The sequence below is a fragment of the Petaurus breviceps genome, unplaced genomic scaffold, assembly GCF_028583685.1.
Source record: "Petaurus breviceps papuanus isolate PSGF00001 unplaced genomic scaffold, PetGlider_PUasm1.0 90903, whole genome shotgun sequence".
Classification (NCBI taxonomy): Eukaryota; Metazoa; Chordata; class Mammalia; order Diprotodontia; family Petauridae; genus Petaurus; species Petaurus breviceps.
The window spans coordinates 10,628,116-10,650,454 of NW_027187376.1; the positions used below are offsets into that span (position 1 = coordinate 10,628,116).

Below are 22,339 nucleotides of genomic sequence, written 5' to 3' on the forward strand. Positions count from 1 at the left end.
AGATCATTCAGCTGCTGGAATGGTAATAAACCAGGCTGTTTCTACGTGCAAAAAGGATAATGAGTATGCAAAATCTCTGACCAAATGGAACACAAAATTGGAAACAAATACAGGAAAAGCAAAGAAAGAAAAAAATGTACCATAATTCTTCCATTTCTATACTGTTAAAGGCAGAGAGTTGGATGAAATGTTTTTTAATTCTATATGATATATTAAGCACCTACTATGTACCAGGCCTCTGTGCTAAGGGCTGGGGATACAAATTTTTAGAAAGAAATCTAGCCCTTGCCTTTAAAAAGCTTACAACCTAATGGAGGAAGACAATATACAAAAGGAACCTGAAAGGGGGCGGAAGATACTGACCCTAGAACCTGATGGTGATAGTGGATCCAACGCCAAGCAGAACAGCTGGTGGCAAATGAAGAGATAGCTGGGATTTTGATCCCTCCATAAAGGGAGGCTATGGGAAGAGTCTTTTGTTTCACTCTCCAGCCCTCCAGTCAGAGGGACAGTAGCTCCGAAGGGTACTGATGAAGCATGAGTACTACAGCTGAAGCAATATCTTTGATGGTGAGTCTTGGTGATTCAACCTTATCCTGAGGTTTAGGGGTGGGGCTGGGGCATGATGATGATCAAGGAGAAGAAACCAAGAGGAGCAGATAGTTGCATATTCTACTTTAACTTTGTTTTTAATGCAAGTAAAGACTTGCCTTAGTCAAGTTAAACATGTAACACATCTTTAAAAAAAAACCCACAAAACAATAATGAAATACCAAAGGATTATAACATGCCTCCTAGATATAATAACATCTTAATTTCTTAGACTTTTTCTCCCCAAATAAGCCATGAAATCATAAAATGTCAGAGCTGGAAGGGACTTCTAAGATCATTTTGTCCATATAGATGAAGAATTTTGGTTCAGTAAGGTGACTTTACATAAGGTCACTAGCAAATCAGAGACTCCTGGTCTCTGATTCACAGACTTAGTCTGCCTTCTCTGGTTATCTCTCCCACAAACTCCAGGTCTGCATACTCTTTCATTCCTGTCCAGTCTTGTTATAGTCCTGAAGCCATGAATTGATCAAATCAACGGCATTGTCTTTCCATCTGTTCGGTGGTCCTACTCACCAAGTGGCCACCACTCGCAAATGTGTGTTGCTTTCCCCTTTAGAATGCAAACTCCTTGAGAACCAGGACTCATTCACTGAACAGTACTTTGCACATTGAATTTAGTCTGTTATCTTTAGGCATCCATTCCTTCATTGGAAATCTCAATAATTCTGTAAATAAGTTCTATTCATAACTATCATATTGATAAAGAAACTGAGCTTAAGATGACATTTGTTTTTCAAGGATGAACAGCTAGAATCTGAGGTACATTTTTTAAGTCTAGGCCTCTTCACTCCAAGCTCAGCATTCTATCCACATTTCTTTTTTTTCAGTCTTTTCAGTTGTGTCTGATGCTTCATGATCGCATTTGGGGTTTTCTTGGGGAAGATACTAGAGTGGTTTGCAGTTTCCTTCTCCAGCTCAGTTTGGAGATGAGGAAACTGAGGCAAATGGGGTTAAGTGACTTGCCCAGGGTCACACAGCTAGTAACTGTCTGAGGTCAGATTTGAAGCCTTCCTGAATCTAGGCCTGGTGCTCTATCTACAATGCCATTTAGCTACCCTATCCACACTATGGTGCCTAATTGGACAATACTTCACAGTTGTTATCAGATTTGATTTTTCATAACAACACTCTGAGGATTTATTATCTCTTCATTTTTTAGGTGAGAAAACTGAAACTCAGAAAAGATTAAGTGCCTTGTCCATTTTCACACAGCATTGAATTTGGGCCTTTTCTGACTTCAAGTCAGGTACTTTTCCCATTATATCATACTCTCTCTCTTCTGTGGTGGCTCAGTGAATTGTGTGCTGGGCCTGGAGTCAGGAATGACTGCCTTCAAATCTGGCCTCAGACACTAGCTGTGTGACCTTGGGCAAGTCACTTAACCCCATTTGCCTTAGTTTCCTCATCTGTAAAGTGAGCTGGAGAAGGAAATGGCGAACCACTCTATTATCTTTGCCAAGAAAGCCTCAAATGGGATCATGAAGAGTTGGACAGGCCCGAACAACAGCTACTTTGTAGTAGTATATTGCAGCCTACAAAGTGGGATTTGATGTTCTTAAAACTACACCCCTGCCCAAAATGATTTAAAGATCTCAATTAAACACACTACCTCAGGGACTCCGGGAAAGTTGAAATGGGCTCTGTGTCCATTTCCTCATGGACACAAAATGTAGAGTTGGGATCAACCTTCTAAGTTTCCTTCCAATTTTAAATCTATGGTCTTTTGAAATTTCCAATACATCACAGAATTAGTGAAAGTACTATATATACAGCAAGTGCTGGGCCTCTGGGGGCCACAGTGATCATGCATTCATTATCTAGTTTGCTCCCAACTTTCCCTTTCCCACTAGTCCTTTCATTAGGAAGGTGTACCTTATTAGTGAAGCCTAGGCCCAGGGGAGATGAGGCACTGAAGGACAAATTGCAATAGGGTGTGTATGTGGGTGGAGGAAGGGTGGGGGAATTGACCAATAGTGACAGTCCTATGGACTGTTAGGACACCATTCCTTAGCAGGAAATGGAGGGCTAGCATGGTGGTGGCTTGTTTATTTATGGAGGTCTAGACAAGCTTGGATGTGGTCCAAGGCAATGGTATTAAACTCAAACAGAAATGTATTCCTGTGGGCAGCACATTGACCTAGAAAACCACAAATGAACAATATCCATGTTGTCATAATTTTAGGTTTTTTAAATTTTTACTAATGCTAATTAATTAATTTAATATTTTATTTCTTTCCCAATTATATTTTAATGTAGTTCAACCACATGGGGGAGTTTTATGGGCTATACCTTTGGCTAGGGGAAGAGGGAAGGACAGAAATCAGGAACAAAAGACAACCTTCTTGGCCCTAATACTCTTCTTGTTCTTTAAACAAAAGTAAAATGAAAAACATACACAAATATAAGTAAACACACACACACACACACATACACACACTTCGGCAGAAGAAGCAGTCTCATGAGATAAGTAGTTAGATGACAAGCAATTTTATTTTGCAAAACAATCACTATTCAGCAACAAATACAATTGCAAATCTGATTGAAAAACATGAACTAACTACCACCAGCCACTGAAGAAATGCCTCTCTATGGTAACAGGCTCTAGAATTCTCAGAAAAAAAACCCCATAGATTTGCAAGGTGTGTTTTAACACTTGGAATCCGGGCACACTGGGTGTGCATTTTTACTTGTTTTTTTTTTTTCCTCTTTGCTAAAGTTGAAGTGAATTGTTATGATTAATCTTTTCTGAGTCTGAAAGTAGGCAGCTTTCTTGTAGAGGGAATTGCTCCAGCTCACACAACTAGGCTAGAATCCTATCTGTATAATTTTAAACACAAACATGGAATTAAGCTGATAGATCCATATTTTGGAAGGAATATATGGAATCTGTCTCCACATATTATGAATTCACTTTCAAGTAGCAAAATCTTTTTTTTTTCTGCCACTTAAAGGCTAAATGATTCCCTTTCCTCTTTCTTCTGGTGTGAAAGACAGAAAAAATGTTTATATTTCCAGCTGTGTTAGAATAAATTATGAGGAATATCACTACATTAATACTAATGTAAGATTATTTGGTGGCTAATATACCATTTCCTTTTGTACACAGTAAGAAAAAATGTAAAGTCTACCATACGTTTTGTAGGCCAACTGCCTTTGCATTTTCCCATCTTCCACCGATTTTCTCTGTCCAGTCCTTTTCAGGTCCTTGCTACCTAGTGTTACACAGGGCTTTTTCTTGTGGATGGGACTGGAGCCCATCATCCTGATAACACAGCAGGTGAATCCAGAGAGAGTTGGTTCAAGTGAACGTGGCCTTTAAAACTCTTCATGAATCTGGATCATCGGAATTTAAATGTTTCTCAGTTGTATGTGATTCCAGAGAGAGTTGGTTCTTTTGTGAACGTTGGCCTTATAACTCTTCATGAATCTGGATTACTTAGGCAGACTGATTCTCATCAGCCAAAGCCAGGGTAAAGCTGGATATAGAGGATCTAGAATCTGAAGCTTTTAGAGCTCTGACTTCTAGACCACCAGATGCATTGTCTTCCTTGTTAGTATTGTGTTTGCAAAGCTTATGTTGTTAAGTCGTGTTCTTGAGAGTGAAGACAAGGCTTGGCTTTTATCAAGGGGCTTCAAGAGCCCTGTAAACTTAACCTGTGTGTTTTCCTTGAGTCAGCAAAATCTGTTTCTTTTCGCTGATTTTATAAAGAATCATGATTTGTTCTGGGTAAAGCAACTTACTCATTCTAAAGACCTTGTAAGGACTGGACAAGAAAAACTAAAGACTCAAATGCCTTCCACTAACCTAGTTGGACTTCATACACAGGTAACTAAACTTCATCATCATGAATTGTTCTTTTTATTTGTTTTTGGTGTGTGTTTGTAATTTAAAAGCAGATCTAAAAAAATACTCGAGTCACAGGTTAAATGCTGTCCTGACCAACTGGTGTTCAATTTCTGTCAAATGGATGTTCCACAGTACTTTAGTTGCTAGCTAACACTATCCAAAGACTTAAGAAAAATACTGCCAAGTTATTTTGCACTCGGTGGTGGTACAGGGTGTGAGCAATGTGTTCCACACTACTAAGTCTTCCTGTTTGTGCAACATACAGGACTTTGATGCACTACATCAGGAAATATTTCTGTGTAAATGCCAGGTTTAGTTTGCAAACTCCACTCAGCAATTACATGGCAGAAATTAGAAACCCATTGTCCCACTTAATTTCTAAATTCACAACATTTGCATCAAACTGACTGATAGACAGGGTTAGACAGGATTGGGGGTGTATAAAAGCTCTCCGTTGAAAATAATGAAGTGACAGATTTTCTGTGTTTCTAGGGTTTTTCCCTTGGGGAATTCACATTAATGACGTCAGATGGGTCATTATTCTACCCCTACAGTTCTCTGTCTCTTCACCCTTAGTATTTTCATTAGGTGATACACACTAAAATGTTGCTGAAGCCCACACTCATCCTCTTCTTTCTACGATCACCCTCAAGTTTTAAAACTGAATTAGCTCAAAAGAAACAATAAACCCTCTCTGAGCTCAGTCACTAAGACGAGGAATCTTAAGAACACTTAAAAGTAGCAAAGAGCTTCCATAAAACATGTCATCCTCTGGCCCTATTCAGGGACAGCTCAGAAATGGATCATGGAAAATATTTGTCGATGAGTTTAAAATCAACAATCTGTGATTGGAATTACTTGTTTCATGAATTCTAGGCAAGATTACTGCAGATAATATCAGAACAGCCCTCTTCCCTGAGAAACTATGCTAAGCTGTAGTGTTTCTTGTTTTCAGTTGATTCAGTGTTACAGCAGAGTCCTGAAAAGTAAATCCATCAAATCAGACACTATATCTTCACTTTTTGTTTCTATACACACTTAAAAAAGGTATTCTTCTAATTGAAAGCATTTTTGCTTTTTTTGGTATATGGACAAATGTTTTAGTTGAATGGGTGGCCTCCTCTGATAGCCTAGCTAATTTAACAAGGAGATGCCATCCCGAGGAGAGGAATGGCATTTTCTCAAATTCACTTTCTTGGATTCAACTTTAGCAAAAGAAAAAAAAGTAAATAAATAAAAGAGGCCATCATCTCATAATTATCAGAGTAAAACCCAAATTACTTCTTAAGTAAAAAAAAAATTCCAGAATCTCAAACCAACAGTTTTTTGTTCCTTTTACATAGATACAGACCTCCCCAGCAAACTTTATGTTGGTGAAGAGAAACAGAAAAGGAAAATAAAAATTCTAGCATTACAGAAGAGACTTGTATCTGGCACTATAACAGGGGCACGGCTTTTAGTTGTTACAGAAAGCAACTTCATGCTAAAAGTTTTTCTCTTTTTAAATGTTTTTTTTAATAGGGAAAAAACCCTGCTAACAACTACTTTCACATACCTAAAATTTCAACACCAAAGGGTGCAAGAGACACAGATACTGTGAATAATAAAGAAGTATAATATTCAAGTATATGAGGGAGTATCACAAATGGCCACAGAGAAATATATATATATGTATATATATATGTATATCTATAATACTGTATCAAACAGATGGAAAGGATGTGAAACTCGTAGTGTGGACACAAATCTAGCCAATTAACTGACATCCTAATCAGACACAAGTCCATAGTTGTGGAAGTGTTCCATGTCTAAAAGCTGCTTTTGAACATCACTTCCTTAAAAATACAGTTCAACTGTTCTTCAACTACTTTTTTTTAATTAGTTAAATAATTTATCAGAATTACCTATACACTGATTTAATTATCCAGGCCCCAAATGTTAATAACTTAATTGAATCTTTCTTCCCATTTATACAAAATAACACTTTTTTTAAAACTTGGTTTTTTTTTTAATATGTTCTTCTCATCTTGTAATCAGACTCTTTCATTTTAATTTAACCTGTAATAAGTTACAAAAGGACAATCTTGGTTGCCCATAAACAGACCAGTGAAATGAGCAGCTTGGATATTAACAAGGCTCTTCAGAAAATAGTGGATGGCCTTCAGGCACATGAAAGGTAAAAATGCATTTTTATCATGGTACTCCATGCAAGACAGACCAGAGCAACAAGAATCATCCAATGGAATATATTGCAATTGTACTCATGTAAAGCCAATGGGTCTTCCTGCTGCAAATGAAAATCAGGTCAATTTCTGCACATACTTAAATTGGGGGGATTATTTTTATCGTAATGGTTACCACAATCTTGGGATAAGATGTATTTTAGAATTTATAAGGACTGAATATAACACCTGCTCTGAGCCCGCTCCTGCCAAGAGCTCATGACTAAATAGCATGACTTCATTCAGTGTTAAATGAGACAGATTCATAAGCCCTGCTTTGCAAGGGCAGCAGTGACATCTTCAGCCAAAGTGGCAAGCTGGGGAGACTCTAGCAGGTTGATGCTTCCAGATGAGGAGACGTTGCTGAGTCGCCTGGGGGAAGCCACGCTGGATCTGCCCGGAGACTGTGTAATGATCTCAGCACCATGGTCTACCCGAGCCTTAGCATGTTCTCTGAAGTTCAGTTTTTGGCTGTCAATCTGTTCAGGGTAAAAGACATTTATTATTTGACTTAGTCATTGCAAACTGGAGTAGGGGGTCCCTAGTCTAAGGATCTTATTTTGAGATGACCTATATACATGCTGGGATATCCCCATTCCTTACCACTCCAGCTCTTTCATTTGTAACTGATTTGGCATCTAAGAGGTTCCATACCTTGACGTTACCACCTCCAGGTATGTGGTGGGCATTGTCAAGTGACCCCACTTTAGCTTGTGCCTTCTCTTTGAAATCCAGCTTCACGCTTTCAATTTTCACACGGCCACCACCTATATAAGATAGAAAGATTTGCAATGATGAATTGGCTTTGGTTTTTACCCTTGTGAAAGAATAAGTAGTAATAAATTAGGATCAGATAGACAAAACCAAATTACAGAATTGTATGTCACTTGATTTAATTGGCCTTGACTTTTTTTTAAATATATAAACTGAAGGTTTTAGATTAAAGTCCCCTTACAACTTTAATGTGTGATTATTACAGTCTCTATGAACATAGCTGTGTAAGGAATTTTTAAAAAGTCACCAAAGTCTATTTGCCTTTTGTCCACTCAGATATAGTCTAACACCATTAAAAATATCCCTCAAAGGAAGTTATTGACATTATTCTTATGGTATATAGTTTAATATTTAGTCTCCAGTGTCTTTCCCCTTCTCTGTATTTCTAGTCTGAATGATAAGTTAGGGTGCTATTGTCTCCAATGTAGTTAATCTGCATGTAACTCAGTTGCAGGTATTCCACAAATACAACATTTGTTAGAAGTTTAAGCAATGGAACACAACAAAATGCTCCAGAAGGACAAAAGGAGGCAAGTATAATCCTGTTGAGATAATTCTTTCCATTCTTAAACTGTTTTTATTATTTGTTACCTGGCCTATGACGGATATTCTTTAGAGAACCGCATTTAGATGTCACGTGGCTTAAGTCAATCTTCTTGGTAACAATCTGTATCTGCATAAATCACAAAAGGTATATTTTAGATGGTTGAAATATACACACACAGTGATGTTCAAGTCCATACAGACTTAGTGGAGAGCACTCACTCACATGTGTGCACGCATGCACACACACAAACACACACACATGCCTGGATACATTTGGATAGAAAGGAAGGAGCCAAGTGTAAAAGTCCTGGAACAGAAGATTTTATTAGTAGAAACAGGGCACACCACAAAGAATGGAAACAACTGCATTAATACAAGCTTTCATTCAATCCGAATATTAGGTATTACCATGTTAAGACCTCTTATAAGCAAAAACCCAGAGAAAGCAGAAGAAGATGAATTAGTTAATACTGGAAAATGCTTTGAAGAGTAAGAAGCACCAGTAGATCTGAGATATAAGTAAAATATAATGAACAGGCTTCTTTTCTAAAATATTAGTAAGTGATCACACCTTGGTCAGTGGAACTTCCCTAAAGCATCACATAATAGCATCGTGGTAGCACTCAGTTCCTTTTCCTATTTTTTTTTATGTTTCCCTCCAATTCTCAGAGGGTAGAAGTTTTTCCACCTACTTTCAGGTCCTTCCGACTCCCAATTCAAACCTTGCTGCTTAGGCATTTTCATCTGGTCTCCTGGCAGTGGAGGACAGAAGGAGCTGGTTGAGTTCATCCTGTCTTCCTTCAACTCTATCATAACAGTATGCAGTATTTAGGTTAACTATAGAATCCTAGGACCAAGCTATGTGTCCTTATCAACGTCCAAAGGAGGAAAGGGAAAAGGAGCCATGAGCATCAGTATCTGGCACCCAGCATTTAACCCATCCAACCCCTTTCATTAAGCTCAACAGTGAGCAATGTATTGATCTCACAGTAATTATTCTCCAAAATTCTAGGCACCAGCTGCTAGAGTGGGGATGTTATTTGATTGCTTCCCTTCCTTCTCCTTATGCTCATTTGAGTAGTGAATGACCTATAGCTAGGAAAAATTCAGACACCTGTATTTGCCTGAGGGAAATTCAACCAGGAGGAAATCTTTATGCTGAAATATATAAAATAGATGGGATAGATGTTTCCTCCTTTCCCTGGAAAGAACTCTCTTTGTTCTATGAGTGTTGACTTTTTCAACTGTGAACTGGAGACATTTAATGTCTGGCCTTTGGATTTATACTTTCCCATTCTACCACATCACTTTTGCTCTGGTGAAGGAGAGAAGGGAGTACTCCTAAGGGACAGTCTACATTGGGACGTAAATTCTTTTATCTTGAACTATATGTAAAATTTACTTGATCACTTCTGCAATATTCCAAGTAAACAATGGAGGTGGCTAACTGCTTTGAATATTTCTGAGAATATTAGCTTATGTCTCCTGTGCAAGTTGGACTGCCATAATTTCAATAGAACAGTTGGAATATGTGGTTCAGCTAGCTGACACTGTATTTTCACTGGAGCAGGAAGAGAGAGAGCATCAGGTAAAGACCAGTGAATCAAAATGGTAAAGTAAATGGCCTCGCTGTCCTCCTAGCTTCAAAGGTATACCTTATGCAGTTTAATTTGCTAGAAGACTCATGAAGAAAGCCCATTACTCAACAGACAGGGTTGACATGCCACTAGACCAGGTTGACACATTAAACAGTAGTGAGAAGGGGGAAAAGTGCTTGGGAAGAAGCAACGCAGGAAAGGTGACAGAGGGCTGGCTCTTCAGGAGGCTCACTCACAGGCAAGGACACCCTCCAAGCAGCAGCTTCTACTTACATTTCCTCCCCCTGCAGAATGTTTGATGTTATCCTTGGAACCACATCTGGACTGAACCTCGCTAAAATCCATCTTCTTGTTTAAAATCCTAACCTAAAAGGAATCGAAGGGAACTTACTACAAATGGCTTTTATTCTGGGGTGGGGGACAAGGTAGTAGGAAGCCAGAAGGAGCCTACTTTTGTTATGTGTGGCAAGCAAGTTTTATGAAGGCTGAATAGGTATCTGTCTAAATATTAATTTGGCTAAAGCATAAGGAATTCCAATATTTTGTGTCTGTCACAAGAGTTTAAAAACACAGCAGTGCTGTCCCCTCACTGTAAAATGTGGAAGGCAGATGTAGATGAACACCATCTGGGTAAGTCAAGGCAAGCCTATTCCTTGGACTCAGCATGGTGTGGAAGATCTTCAACATTTCAGATATGATCTATTGCTACACCAGGGATTCAGGTTCTCACTATGGAGACTGTAATGATTCAGTTCAGTCTAAAACTTCAATGACTATGGCTAATTTCTTCTTCCTTGTTTTTCACTTAATAGATCTCTTCTCCACCAGCCAATTTGTTGTCCAAGAAGTCCATCTTTGCTTCACCTTAGGGTTCCCTCTGATATTCTTTATTGCTTCAATGAATGGTCAGTTACTGGCAAACTTTGAGAAAGACAGTGTGAACATGTTCAAAGAGCATTGGATTTCAAAGCCTGAGTGCTGGATTTGAATCCTGGATCCATCACTTACCTAGGTGTGTGGAAGTTGTCTTAAATACTTTCAATGAGTTTCACTCCTTTCAACCTCAGTAAGATGGGCTAATTAATATTTATACTATCTCCCTTACACAGTTCTTTTGAGGACTAATGAGATAAAGAAGAAAATGTGCTTTATAGAGTGCTATACAAATATAAGTTATTATTATTATTATTATTATTATTACTATTTATAATTCAGATACTCAGTTGTGTTTAACTCTTGTTAACCTGGCAGACTATAGCATGTCAGTATTGTCCATGGGGTTTTCCTGGCAAAGATGCTGGAGTGGTTTACCATTTCCTTCTCCAGTGGATTGGGACAAACACAAGTTAAGTGACTTGCTCAAGGTCACATAACTAATAAGTGTCTGAGGCCATATTTGAACTCAGGTCTTCCTGACTCCAGGCCCAATGCTCTATCCATTGAGCCATCCATCTGCCTCCACTACTACCATTATGACTACTATCATTATTAACAAAGGGGAAAGGATCCTGGGAGGTAACATGAGAGCATTCCTTCCTAACAGTACTTTCCTCTTTAGACACAGCTAATACACTCAAACCAGAACTGCAAGACCAGGACCAAAGAAGAGAAAATAAGATTAAAAACAATCTGAGATGAGCAGCCACAAGGATTCTCGTTGTCAAGTACACACTACTGTCCACTGTTAAAGGAACTGTTCACCTAGAAAAAATATATAGGTATTCATTGATATAAATAATGGGGCAAAACACAATCCTGTCTCTCAAAATATCCTTTCCCCCCAGTGATTTATATTAGAGTTGTAATTCCATTAGTCTCTAAGTGACTCCATCAAATTAGCTGTTGTAACGTCCTTTACAGTAAACACAGAAGCCTTTTCAGTTCTTTCCTTAGGCATTAGGTTACTTATTCAACAGTTAGCAAGATATGGGTAGGGTGATAAAGAGAAAGGGCAAAGTAAAGCAAACTTCCTTCTAAGTTATAATTATGTCTTTGTTAGGATTTCCATTTCCCATCTCCATCTCCTCTTGGAGCATCACCTTCTCCCCCTTTTTCAGCCTCCTGGGTTTTGCTAAGTAGCAGCAAGTGGAATGTGGCTCACTATCTCTCCCCAATCTACTGTAGAGATATCGGACTTGGAACTCACTTCACCCTTTGAACCTAACAGGAAGTTGGAAAGTTGACTCACTGTTATGAGTTTAACTTTTTACTTTCCATCCTCAATGAACTTCACTTTCTGCCCCCAAATGGGGTTGTAGGATCAATTTTAAAATGTGTATAGGCCTTGCTGCTTAGAAGCCAAGGCCGCTATTGGTGTGAAAACAGGAAGATATGGATTGAAATAAAAACAGAGGCTAAATGAGGGTCTCCTGATATCAGCTGCTTTTCTTGCCTTTTCCCCTGACACTGAGGAATAATCCAAATGTCACATGCATTGGCAATATTTAGGAGGAATTGTATTCTACCTTCTTGAGAAACAAGCACAAAAACTCAAACAAAAACATACCGCAGTCTTATATCAGACTTTGAGGTTGATGTCACATCATAGGGGAAAAAAATATAAAAATGCAAGATAAAATTGAGCTGAAGTAGACCGGCATTGTCCAGCTGGTCTGTCCCCTGCAGGGAAACATCACAAACACCTCTCTTCAGTGACTCCAAGAAAGGACCTAATTTTCAAATGGGAATTCAGGAGGCATAAGGACTAGACTTGGCTTTGGGGCATATAATAAAAGTTCTACTTTTTTTTAAAGGGATCACAAGCAGAGTCTGAATTCAACAATAAATCTGGCTCCCCTAGAAGGATATATATATATATACATATACATATACATATACATATATATATATATATATATATATATAGTATTAACTCTCGAGAGTTGCATGGGTTTGAATTAATGAATACTTTGAATATTTCAACTTTCAGTGATAAACTGTTTTTAGAAAGAGAAACATGCTATTTGTTTTCCCCAAAATGCTCCATTCAGATGGTATCTCCAGGGGCCTCATTAGTCTGGATATGAAATAGATGTCATCTGAATTCTTCCAACCACCTTTAGGAGCGGATTGGGGCTTAATAGATCCTTCAAAGATCTTTGCCTGTATTTTACTTGTTTGCTAAGGAAACACAATCAGTGAAAATCGGAAGTGATTAATTCAGTAAAAGGGTGTTTTGATCTTTATGAAGATGTTACTATTTGCTTACTGAATATGAACACTTTAAATGTTGATTGTAGAGAATTTCTTTTTGTTATCCAAATAACCGGTTACTCAGTGGGAGGGGGTGCTATGGACTCCAGAAGTCATTAATAGGAAATGATTAAATATTACAAGATTCGCCCAGAATGAAATAAAGTATCATCCTATGGCAGTCTTCATTAATCCTCTATTTTCTTCAGCTTCTATAGCACTGAATGAGCTCTTAAACATCTTAAAGATGATGGTAATTTTGTCAGTGTATGTTCTGCTAAGGATCCAGTATCACAATGTACATGTTTTCTCATTGAGAAAACAAAGGGTCACTCATTTCCTATGTGTAGAGGCTCGTTCCATTTTCCTAACATTGCGTTATCACCTTGGATGCTGCATATGAAGAACTGAATATCACAGTATATATAGGGTTACACTTATCAGTCCCTTCCTATATACTGGAAGAAAGTGTATTGTTGGTTTTACTTTTCTTCTGTACAGGACTTCTCATCAGACATGACAAGTTCCAGTCTAATGCCTTTCTCTAATCGGCTGACTACAGTGGGATTCTGCCAGCTTTGCTGGAGGAAATGTCTTGCTCTTCAGCACTATAGACTTCCCAAGGCTCAGTTAACAGCATATTTTGCCACTGGATGTATCCTTTCAGAAAACAGAAAAAAAGATGCCTGGTAAGGATTGTAAGGTCCTATCATAGTACAATTTTCTGATAAGAAATGTCAGTTCCTATTCTCCAGGCTCTAAATAGAGAACAGTTTCTCAGGCACTTAGATGTCAATTGTCTTCATGTTTTGTAAAATATATCTTAAGGGAAAAAACAATCTGAACAAATCTTTCAAATGTACATGTTTAAATACCAGGCTAGAAAATATAATAGACCTTTGTGTGACAGAGCAACCAATTCTCTGATGGTTTTTTTTTTAGGTAATAAGGCCTTATTATTTTTTTATTGGTGTGTATTTAAAATTAGCTGGAAGTTTAGGTCTGATTTAATGTGACTTTATCTTTTTTAATTAACACCCTTGTGAATTAAATAAAAAAGGTTAAGGATATCTCAAAGTGGCCCACAAATTCAAGAGTCCAAGGATTTGATAGGCTAAGTCAGGTTTAATCTTTACCCAGGTCCTTTGACTCCAAAAGCAGTCATTTTTTCATTGTATTAGACTTAACTTCCCTGAGATTAATTTTGCTCATCTGTAAAATGTGCGCGCGTGTGCGTGTGTGTTTGTGTGTGTGTGTGTGTGTGTCTGATGTTTTTGAATGGGGGAGCAGGAGATAGAACTTTCATAGGAACACAGGATAAGAGTTCTAGAACTGGAAAGGAATTTTGAAGCCATCTTTTCCAATCCCCTCATTTTCTTTATGAGGAAACTGGCTCACTGCAATTAAGTGATTTGTCCAAGGTCACATGGGTAGTAAGCAGAATAGGTAGTATTTGAACCCAGGATCTTTGACTCCAGAGTTATCTCTCTTTCCACAATGTCCTCCCTCCCCAGATAACTGCCAAACAATTTGAACCTATGACAATTGTTTCAATTAAACAGACATTTATGAAGCATCTACCATGGCAAGGCATTGTGCTAAACACTGGAGTTACAAGAATAGTACATGACCCAGGGGTGGGCAACCTGCGGCCTCGAGGCCACATGTGGCCCTCTAGGTTCTCAAGTAGGGTCCTTTGACTGAAACCAAACTTCACAGAACAAATCCCCTTAATAAAAGGATTTGTTCTGCAAAACTTGAATTCAGTCCAAAGGCCCCACTCTAGGACCTAGAAGGCCACATGTGGCCATGTCCTCTCCCCTGGGCCCTAACCTCTGCTCTCAGAGAGTTTACAATCTACTGGAGTGAGATATCCTTATACAGATTAGTGTAACACAGAGTCAGGTGTGGTCCCTGACAGGGAGGGGAAGGAGAAGATATTCAGGGCGCTCTAGGTAAATCAGAGCAGAGAGGAGTCACAGAAATTGTCACAGAGGAAGTGACTCTTAAGCTAAGTTCTGATAGAAGGGAAGGCAGAAATGAAGATGTGGAAAAACATCAACAGCTGACTGGCTGAATGACTGAGCCCTTATGTCCCAGCGTTGTTCCGAGGATAAAATGAGGCCACGGGGACCAAGTGCTTTGTAAATCTTAAGACTTTATATACAATTGTCAACTGCTTATTACTGTTACTGTTGTTACAGTTCAGTCTTCCCACTTTCTAGTGGGAGGAAAAAGTGAAGAATGAAAGGCCTTTCATCACACAACTGGATAATTTAAAAAAATTACCTGATAGGAGGATCATTGAATTTAGAGACAGAAGAGACAATAGAGATAATCTTGTCTAAGTTCCTTTTTTGCTTGTGAAAAAACTGAGTTTTAAGAGACACGAGGAGAATTCCCCAAAGTTAAGTAGGGAGTTGAGACAGGATTCAAATTCAGGCCCTTTGGCTACACAGATCCAGAGCTCTTTCCGTTACCCCATCCTACCCCTTAATGTTGTTCCTCAGCTCAAAAACCTTCAATTGCACATCTTTTCCTAGTGAACAAACCCCAAACTCCTTGGGGCACCATTAAGACCTCTCTCCTATCTGGGCCTAATTTGCCTTCTCTGGTTTGTATCTTTAATGCACTAAGCAAACAGGAACATTCTCCATTCCTCCAATATATCTGAAGCTTTTCCACTTTCCTACTTTTCACTCGCACTATTTCCCTCCATCTGGAATGCCTTCTTTCCACATCTCCTCCTTTAAAAATCCTGCCTGTTTATTTTCCAAAGCTCAGCCTAAATATCACCTTAACTCTCCTGATTACCGAAGTAAACAATAGTTTCCCTTTCCTCTAAACTTCTAAGAATATCTTTTGCTATATTCATAGCATTTATCACATACTATTTTGTAGTGTAGGTGTATGGGTATAGATATGTTTCCCTGATTAAGGTTCTAAACATAGTACATGCTAAATAAATATTTGTTGAATGAATGAATGAGTAAACAAACAAAACACACTGGGTACTAGATGTTGTAAATGAAAATCTATGTGCTCTGTCTAGGGAGCAAGCCACACTTGTTGAGGATCCAGGAAGTTTCATGGCCTTTATTTTACATTTATTCTGTAACAAATAAATGGGTAGCCTCCCAGAAAAGACTATGAAGGATCAGACAAAGGCAAGCCCTTTTTAGGCTGTTTCATTTAACTTTCCTGCTGTTCCTCCCTTCAGAGTTGGGACTGGCTCCACCTCTTCTGGGTTACAATTCTCTGGACCTGCCCATTAAGCATATGTGTTAATGAAAAGTCAGTGACCATCCCCCAACTGGTCCAAGCCAGCCTAGCTCAGGCCCCTTTTTACAGATTTATGCCTCCCTGCATGTAAACAGCTATTGTTCCTATAGAATCTGTGGAAACCAAACTGCCAGCATTTCTCACATAGAGAAGTGTCCCCCCACCCCCGAGCATGGTGGTGTTATATACCAACTAGAAATCTGTACAAACTAGAATTTCTCATGATCCTCCAATATTAATTTTTAGTTTCATCAACTGTGCTAAAATGCCAATTGTAGTGTTTGGAATGATGGTCAGGGGAACGAAAATAATAGGATCTTGGATTGAGAACTGTTAGAAACCTTAGGGCGCCCAGTCCTCCATTTTTTTTTATTGATAAAGAATAAATTCAACATGTAACTTTCAATGTTTTTTCCCTTAGTGCTTCCTGTATGCTCTCTTCTCTCCATTTTAAAAATACTTAGGTATCCTCTTTTCTCTTTCCTCCCTCACCTACATCCCTGTTGTTTTTTCCCCCATCAGAGAAAAAGTAGAGTTTAGGCTCCCAGTGCTTTTTTATATAGTGGTGATTTGAGGTAAAAATGCACATCTTTTAACCTTCATTTAGTTATTCCTTAGGAAGGAAAGTGAAGGAAGCTATTCCACATGGATCACTGTGAGTTTATCATGTTAAGTGCCATTCTCCCCAAATGCCATGTGTAACACCTTTTACTGTATTTTCTGAATAGTTGTAAAATACCCCATATTGGCTCCCATCTTGACAGCTCAGTTGAAATGATGTCACTCTGCATCTGGGCTTAATTGCTCATATAGAGATAAAAACAGCCTCTTCGGGGAGGCCAGGTAGCACAGCGAGTAAGAGCACTGGCTCCAGTGTTGAGAAGACCTGGAGATCGAATCCCGGGCTCAGACACTTAGCACCCATCCAGAAACACCTGGCCATGTAACCTTGAGCAAGTTACTTAACCCCAATTGCTTAGGGGCAGCCAGGTGGCTCAGCGAGTAAGAGCACCGGCTCCAGTGTCGGGATGACCTGGATCAAATCCGGGCTCAGATACTCAGCACCACACCCAGAAATAACTGGCTGTGAAACCTTGAGCAAGTTACTTAACCCTGATTGCTTTAAAAAAACAACAACAACAACAACAACAGCCTCTTCAGGAGGAGAGTGATATGAATAAAAGAGGAGGACTGTCCCTTCAAGGAAGGACTCCTGTACAAGAGAACTGAGAAAAATCCATCGAATGCTGATGGCTGCCACTTGAGACAGGATTCCAACCCAGTCCTCCCAGTCCCCTGATTCTTGATCTAGTTCTCTAACATGGAAATGACCACAGATAGAAAACTAAGAGATGTTTCCAGGGAGAATAATTTTATAAAGTCAAGGAAAATCAAGTTCAAAACTTGGATATCTGTAAACTACTACTCTTTATTTAGTCTTTTCATTCCTCTACCTTTGGCCTCCTTTTTCCATTTGACCAAGTGAGGACAATTGGATATTCTTTGTCTACTTAGAAATATACCGACTTGAAGCTTGACTAGATTTATTCTTCTGGCACTTAGTTATATCATTCTACTGGAGTTCTTTCCTTTAGTCTCCCTGAATCCTAAAGGTTAGTTCCCTCTATGTTTATTTTTTTCAAAAGGAAGCATTTTGAAAAAAACCTTTTGTTAGTTTTTTTTGTTGCTTTTTGGAGGGCACTTGGGATTAAGTGACTTGCCCAAAGTCACATGGCTAGTTTTTGTGTTAAGTGTCTGAGGCTGGATTTGAACTCAGGTCCTCCTGACTCCAGGGCCGGTGCTCTATTCACTGCACCACATAGCCACTCCTAGGTTTTTTTTTTATTGAATAGAAAGTATTTTCATGGGGCAGCTAGGTGGTGCAGTAAATAGAGCACTGGCCCTAGAGTCAAGAGGACCTGAGTTCAAATCCGACCTCAGACACATAACACTTACTAGTCATGTGACCTTGGGCAAGTCACTTAACCCCAATTGCCCTGCCCTCCCCCTCCAAAAAGCAAAAAATAAAATAAAATATTTTGATAATATAGTATAATTTTTTAAAACATGGTTACACACAAAACTTCAAATCTATTATGTACAACTTGCTATTCCTTTTAAATATATAATAAAGTTATCATATAAATTTCCTTTTCCCCCTCCCTCTCACCAGAGATGACTACCATTAGACACAAATATTTCTCTCTCTCTCATACCATCATTCTACACATCAATTTCAATTCTTTCTCTGGATCCAGATAGTGTCTTACTTCATATATCCTTTGTAGTTAATTTGCATATTTATAATACTCAAAATGATTTATTCACACAAAATTGTTCTTAAAACAATATTGCTATTACTACATATGATGGTCTTTTAGTTCTGCTCATTTTTATCTTCATTATTTCGTGCATGTCTATTCATGTTTTTCTAAGATCATTGAGCTCCTCATTTCTTATAGACAAGTAGCATTCCATCACAATCATAAATCACAAGGAAAAAACACCTTCTTTTGAAAACATGTGCTAATATTTATTTTTAAAAATATAGGGATTAAAGTTTTCCTTATTTTTATGTCTTATTCTCATACAGATTGTTTGGCTACTCAAAAGCTCAGCATGTAAGACGGAAATAATCATAGTGTGCAAAACTTGAAAGGTTAGGAATATGCCCCAAACAATTATTGCCTTCTTTTCCTCTCCTCCTCTGCTAGCTTAACAAGAAGCTAGGAGAGTGCCATTAACACAACTTTGCCCCTTTATTTATTACACTGCAGTTTTGCCAGACAGAGACATAACAAGCAACTCAAATACCAGATGTGAAAAAAAGTTTTATTTTGCTTAGTTTTATCCTGAGACTTTGTTAGCATGGGGAGCTAAATTGTGGGGAACTACCTCTATCAGGGCAGACTGGCAACTTCTCTGAAATGCATAGTCTTAGGGCATTGACAGAAATACTAAGAGATTGAGTGGCATGCTTAGGATCAGAGTCTGTATATGTTGGATATGGGAATTAACCCAGTACTTCTGACTCTATAGCTGACTTTTTATCATGAGACCACACTAAATCTCATGAAAAATAATCAAAATCTAAAATAACCTAAGTAATTAAGAGAAATTTAGTTGAGCAGGAGGGGGAACTTAGTGATTCCTGTGGCTTCTAGGCTGCTTGATAACATATATTTAATTTTTCTTCCCTATAAAAATTTTCTGAGTGTGTAACTGCACCCATTTCACCCTAGTTATTGCTCTGGTCCTTTAATGTTCCCTGTCTAGGAACAGAACTCTGATACCAGGCTATCATAACCTTTATCTTAGATTCATTTAGACTATTTCTTTTTTTTTTTTTGCATTATTTTCCAGGTATGCCAAGAATGAAATCCCCAATAATTATCAGTAAAAAGTGCTTTTCTTTCCCTGTTTTCTGTTCAAACATCTATCTGAAGTACATTTTCATGGCTATAACCTTCATTTTTAATAATAACTTATTTATTCATATCAGATGAACACCAGAAGAGGTTTATATTGAAAAGAAATTCAAACATGAATACATTAGATAGATTTGAAAATGGAAGCTCATAATGTTCTGTTTTGAAATTATACCAGTAAGAGCCTTGCAGTCAGGTTAAAATTATATATGGGTTGCAGGCCTTTATACCAGCTCTTTAAAAAAAAAAAACAATGTATGTCTTCTTTTTTACTAAGGTAAAACTGAAAAATTGCATTGTTCTTCTATTCTAATGCAACCACGTGCTTTGGACAGTAACTTATTATTTTCTACCATTTTTTCCCTCTATGTCTGATCTTCATCTTACTTGTTACAGTTTGATATCTGGTCACAAGATTTTTATTAGTTCTACCAAAGATGCCTCCAGCATCTTCTAGGTTTTGCAGGGGATTTACAGTAGTGACTTCGATGTTCCTTCCTGATGTGCATTTAATTTTTTATGCCTTGTAAATGTCAATGTCCCAAGGCCTGGCATTGGAAGTCCCACTGTACTTAAGTCTCTGATCCTATAATAGGTCCTCTCAGGTGGTGGAGACCACTTTGTTCTTCCATGATGTTTTAAGTCTGAATCAGTTTCCCTAGATCATTCTTCATGAAGCACACTACTGTGCATATGGGAAGACAATTTAATTTTCTTTGTACTGATTTTGACTTAGACTAGGTATATTCACAAGCATGTGCCTAGAACTAAATATCTTACTCTTAAACAAAAAACTGAAGGGAAACAAATGAAAGAGACAGGGAAGGAGGAAAAGGAGAAGGAAAAAGTGATTTCGTTTTTTTTTAAGTATTGTTTCTCACTCTTTAAGGTCTTGGTCGATCTGTTTGAATGGCTGATTTTAAACTCATACATTTATATGCTTCTACAGTTATTCTGGGTGATGAGTGACCTTATTTCTTCAGGCCTATGCAGGGAAAAATAATACTGCATGATGATATTACTATCACCCATCATATGAAACAATAATTGTAAATACTCTGAAAGTAGTAGACTTGGAGTCCAAATGATCTAGGTCCTAGCCTTCGATACTAAGTTACTATGCGATCGTAGGAAGGCCATTTAATCTCTCTGAGTCTCAGCTTCATCACATAGAAAATGGAAATACAACCACCAGTAATACTCTAACAAGATGATCAACTTTTCAAGGGCAGGGATTCTGTCATGCTCTTTTATATCTTCTGTACAGGGTAGAAGATTGTGTTGCAGTCATTGATAAAGGCTGCTGCATGGGTAATGCAAAGGGCATTGCATTTAGAGTCAAAGATTCTGGGTTCAAATTCTGATTCTTATGTGACTTTCTGAACCTCTATCACCTCATCTGTAAAGGAAAGAGATTGAATTCTCTTTATAGTCTCTTCTTGCTCTTAAGCTATAATCATACAAACAGGATTTTTAGAAATGGTTTCATTTGTTGATTTACCATGCCTTTCAATTCCCTAAAGAAACAAAAGAAGGAATAATGGGAGAAAATGTAATCTAAAGAAAGATTGTTTTTAAAATTGCTTTCAATCAAAGAGATAATTACCTGATCATTTCCCCACACTAAAATGTTGATTATGTCTACCATCTCAAGTTTACACTCAGTTCATGGATATTCCATTAAACAAATGCCCAATATCTCAACTCATGAATGTCCTTTTTTAAAGTAAAATTAAAAGTATTCTTGTTTTCTTTAGCAGTTGCCTATTACCCCAGAGTACTGGACTATAGTTCTGCTTTGTCTCACATGGACAAGCTAGTAAATTACACTGGCATTCCTTTGACTTTGTTCCATTAATGCTGCATTTATAAATTTATTTTAATAGTAAGAGAGAATCTTATTGCCTTTCATGAGTTCAAATCACCTGGTTCAGATGACCTGTTTCTCAAATAATGAAATATCTGACAGATGTGATTACTGAGCACCTAAGTAATATTTGAAGAATTGAAGAAAACAGGGGAGGCTCTATAGGGCTGGATAATGGCAAATGTTGAACCATATTACAGAAGAGGAATGAGAAAAGAGGCTTCATACTAAAGACCAGGAAGTTTTATTTTGATTCCTTGGAAAATTCTGGAGTGGATCATTATGTCACATATGCCATGTCACATCAGGACCATCTGAAAGAACTAGGGAGGGACCATGATAGTCTTGTTCCAGAGTACTGGACTATAGTTCAGCTTTGTCTCCCACGGCCAGTCTAGTAAATTACACCGACATTCCATTGACTGTGTTCCATTAATGCTGTGTAAATTTATAAATTTATGGCTGTGGAATTGTTTGGTTCTGAAAGGCAGAAATATGAGCAATGGTTGGAAGTTATAAGAGGTAAATTTGGGATTAATATTAGAAAAAAGAATAAGAATTATTCAAAAATGGAATGAGATGCCTTAATAGGTAATGGGTCTCTCTTGCTGGAGGTCTTTAGGTAGAGGCTAAAGACCATTTGGTCTCTATGTTGGGATTCCTCCTGGGTATGGTTTGTACTAGATGGACACTGTGGTTCCTTTCCACACTAAAATTCTGTGTATCTATCAGATCAAACCCATAAACAGAATCATTTGCATAGTTTCCCAACTAAGGCAACTAGTCATGGGCAAATATTTGTCCATTAAAACTTACTTTGGGGCAGCTAGGTGGCGTAGTGAATAGAGTACTGGAATCAGGAGGATCTGAGCCCAAATATGCCTAAGACACAACACTTTAACCTCAATTGCCCTGCCTTCCCCCCTCCAAAAAAAAATTAGACAAAAAAAACCACAACAACAAAACTT

The 22,339-nt window shown here is 38.0% G+C and overlaps 1 protein-coding gene across 16 annotated transcripts in view; it reads right to left on the bottom strand.

Moving 5' to 3' along the window:
• Positions 1 to 3,086: 3,086 nt before the first annotated feature.
• MAP2 (microtubule associated protein 2) overlaps positions 3,087 to 22,339 on the bottom strand; it is a 373,092-nt gene continuing 353,839 nt past the window's right edge. For 10 of the 16 annotated variants that reach the window (XM_069075243.1, XM_069075251.1, XM_069075250.1 and 7 more), the window contains 4 exons: positions 9,876 to 9,968; positions 8,050 to 8,131; positions 7,339 to 7,451; positions 3,087 to 7,163 (listed from right to left, as the gene is read on the bottom strand). In XM_069075243.1, coding sequence (XP_068931344.1) covers positions 6,948 to 7,163; positions 7,339 to 7,451; positions 8,050 to 8,131; positions 9,876 to 9,968 — 504 coding nt within the window. In that variant the 3' untranslated portion in view covers positions 3,087 to 6,947. The remainder of the gene's footprint in view (positions 7,164 to 7,338; positions 7,452 to 8,049; positions 8,132 to 9,875; positions 9,969 to 22,339) is intronic. The other 6 variants (XM_069075249.1, XM_069075248.1, XM_069075247.1 and 3 more) reach the window with 1 other exon arrangement.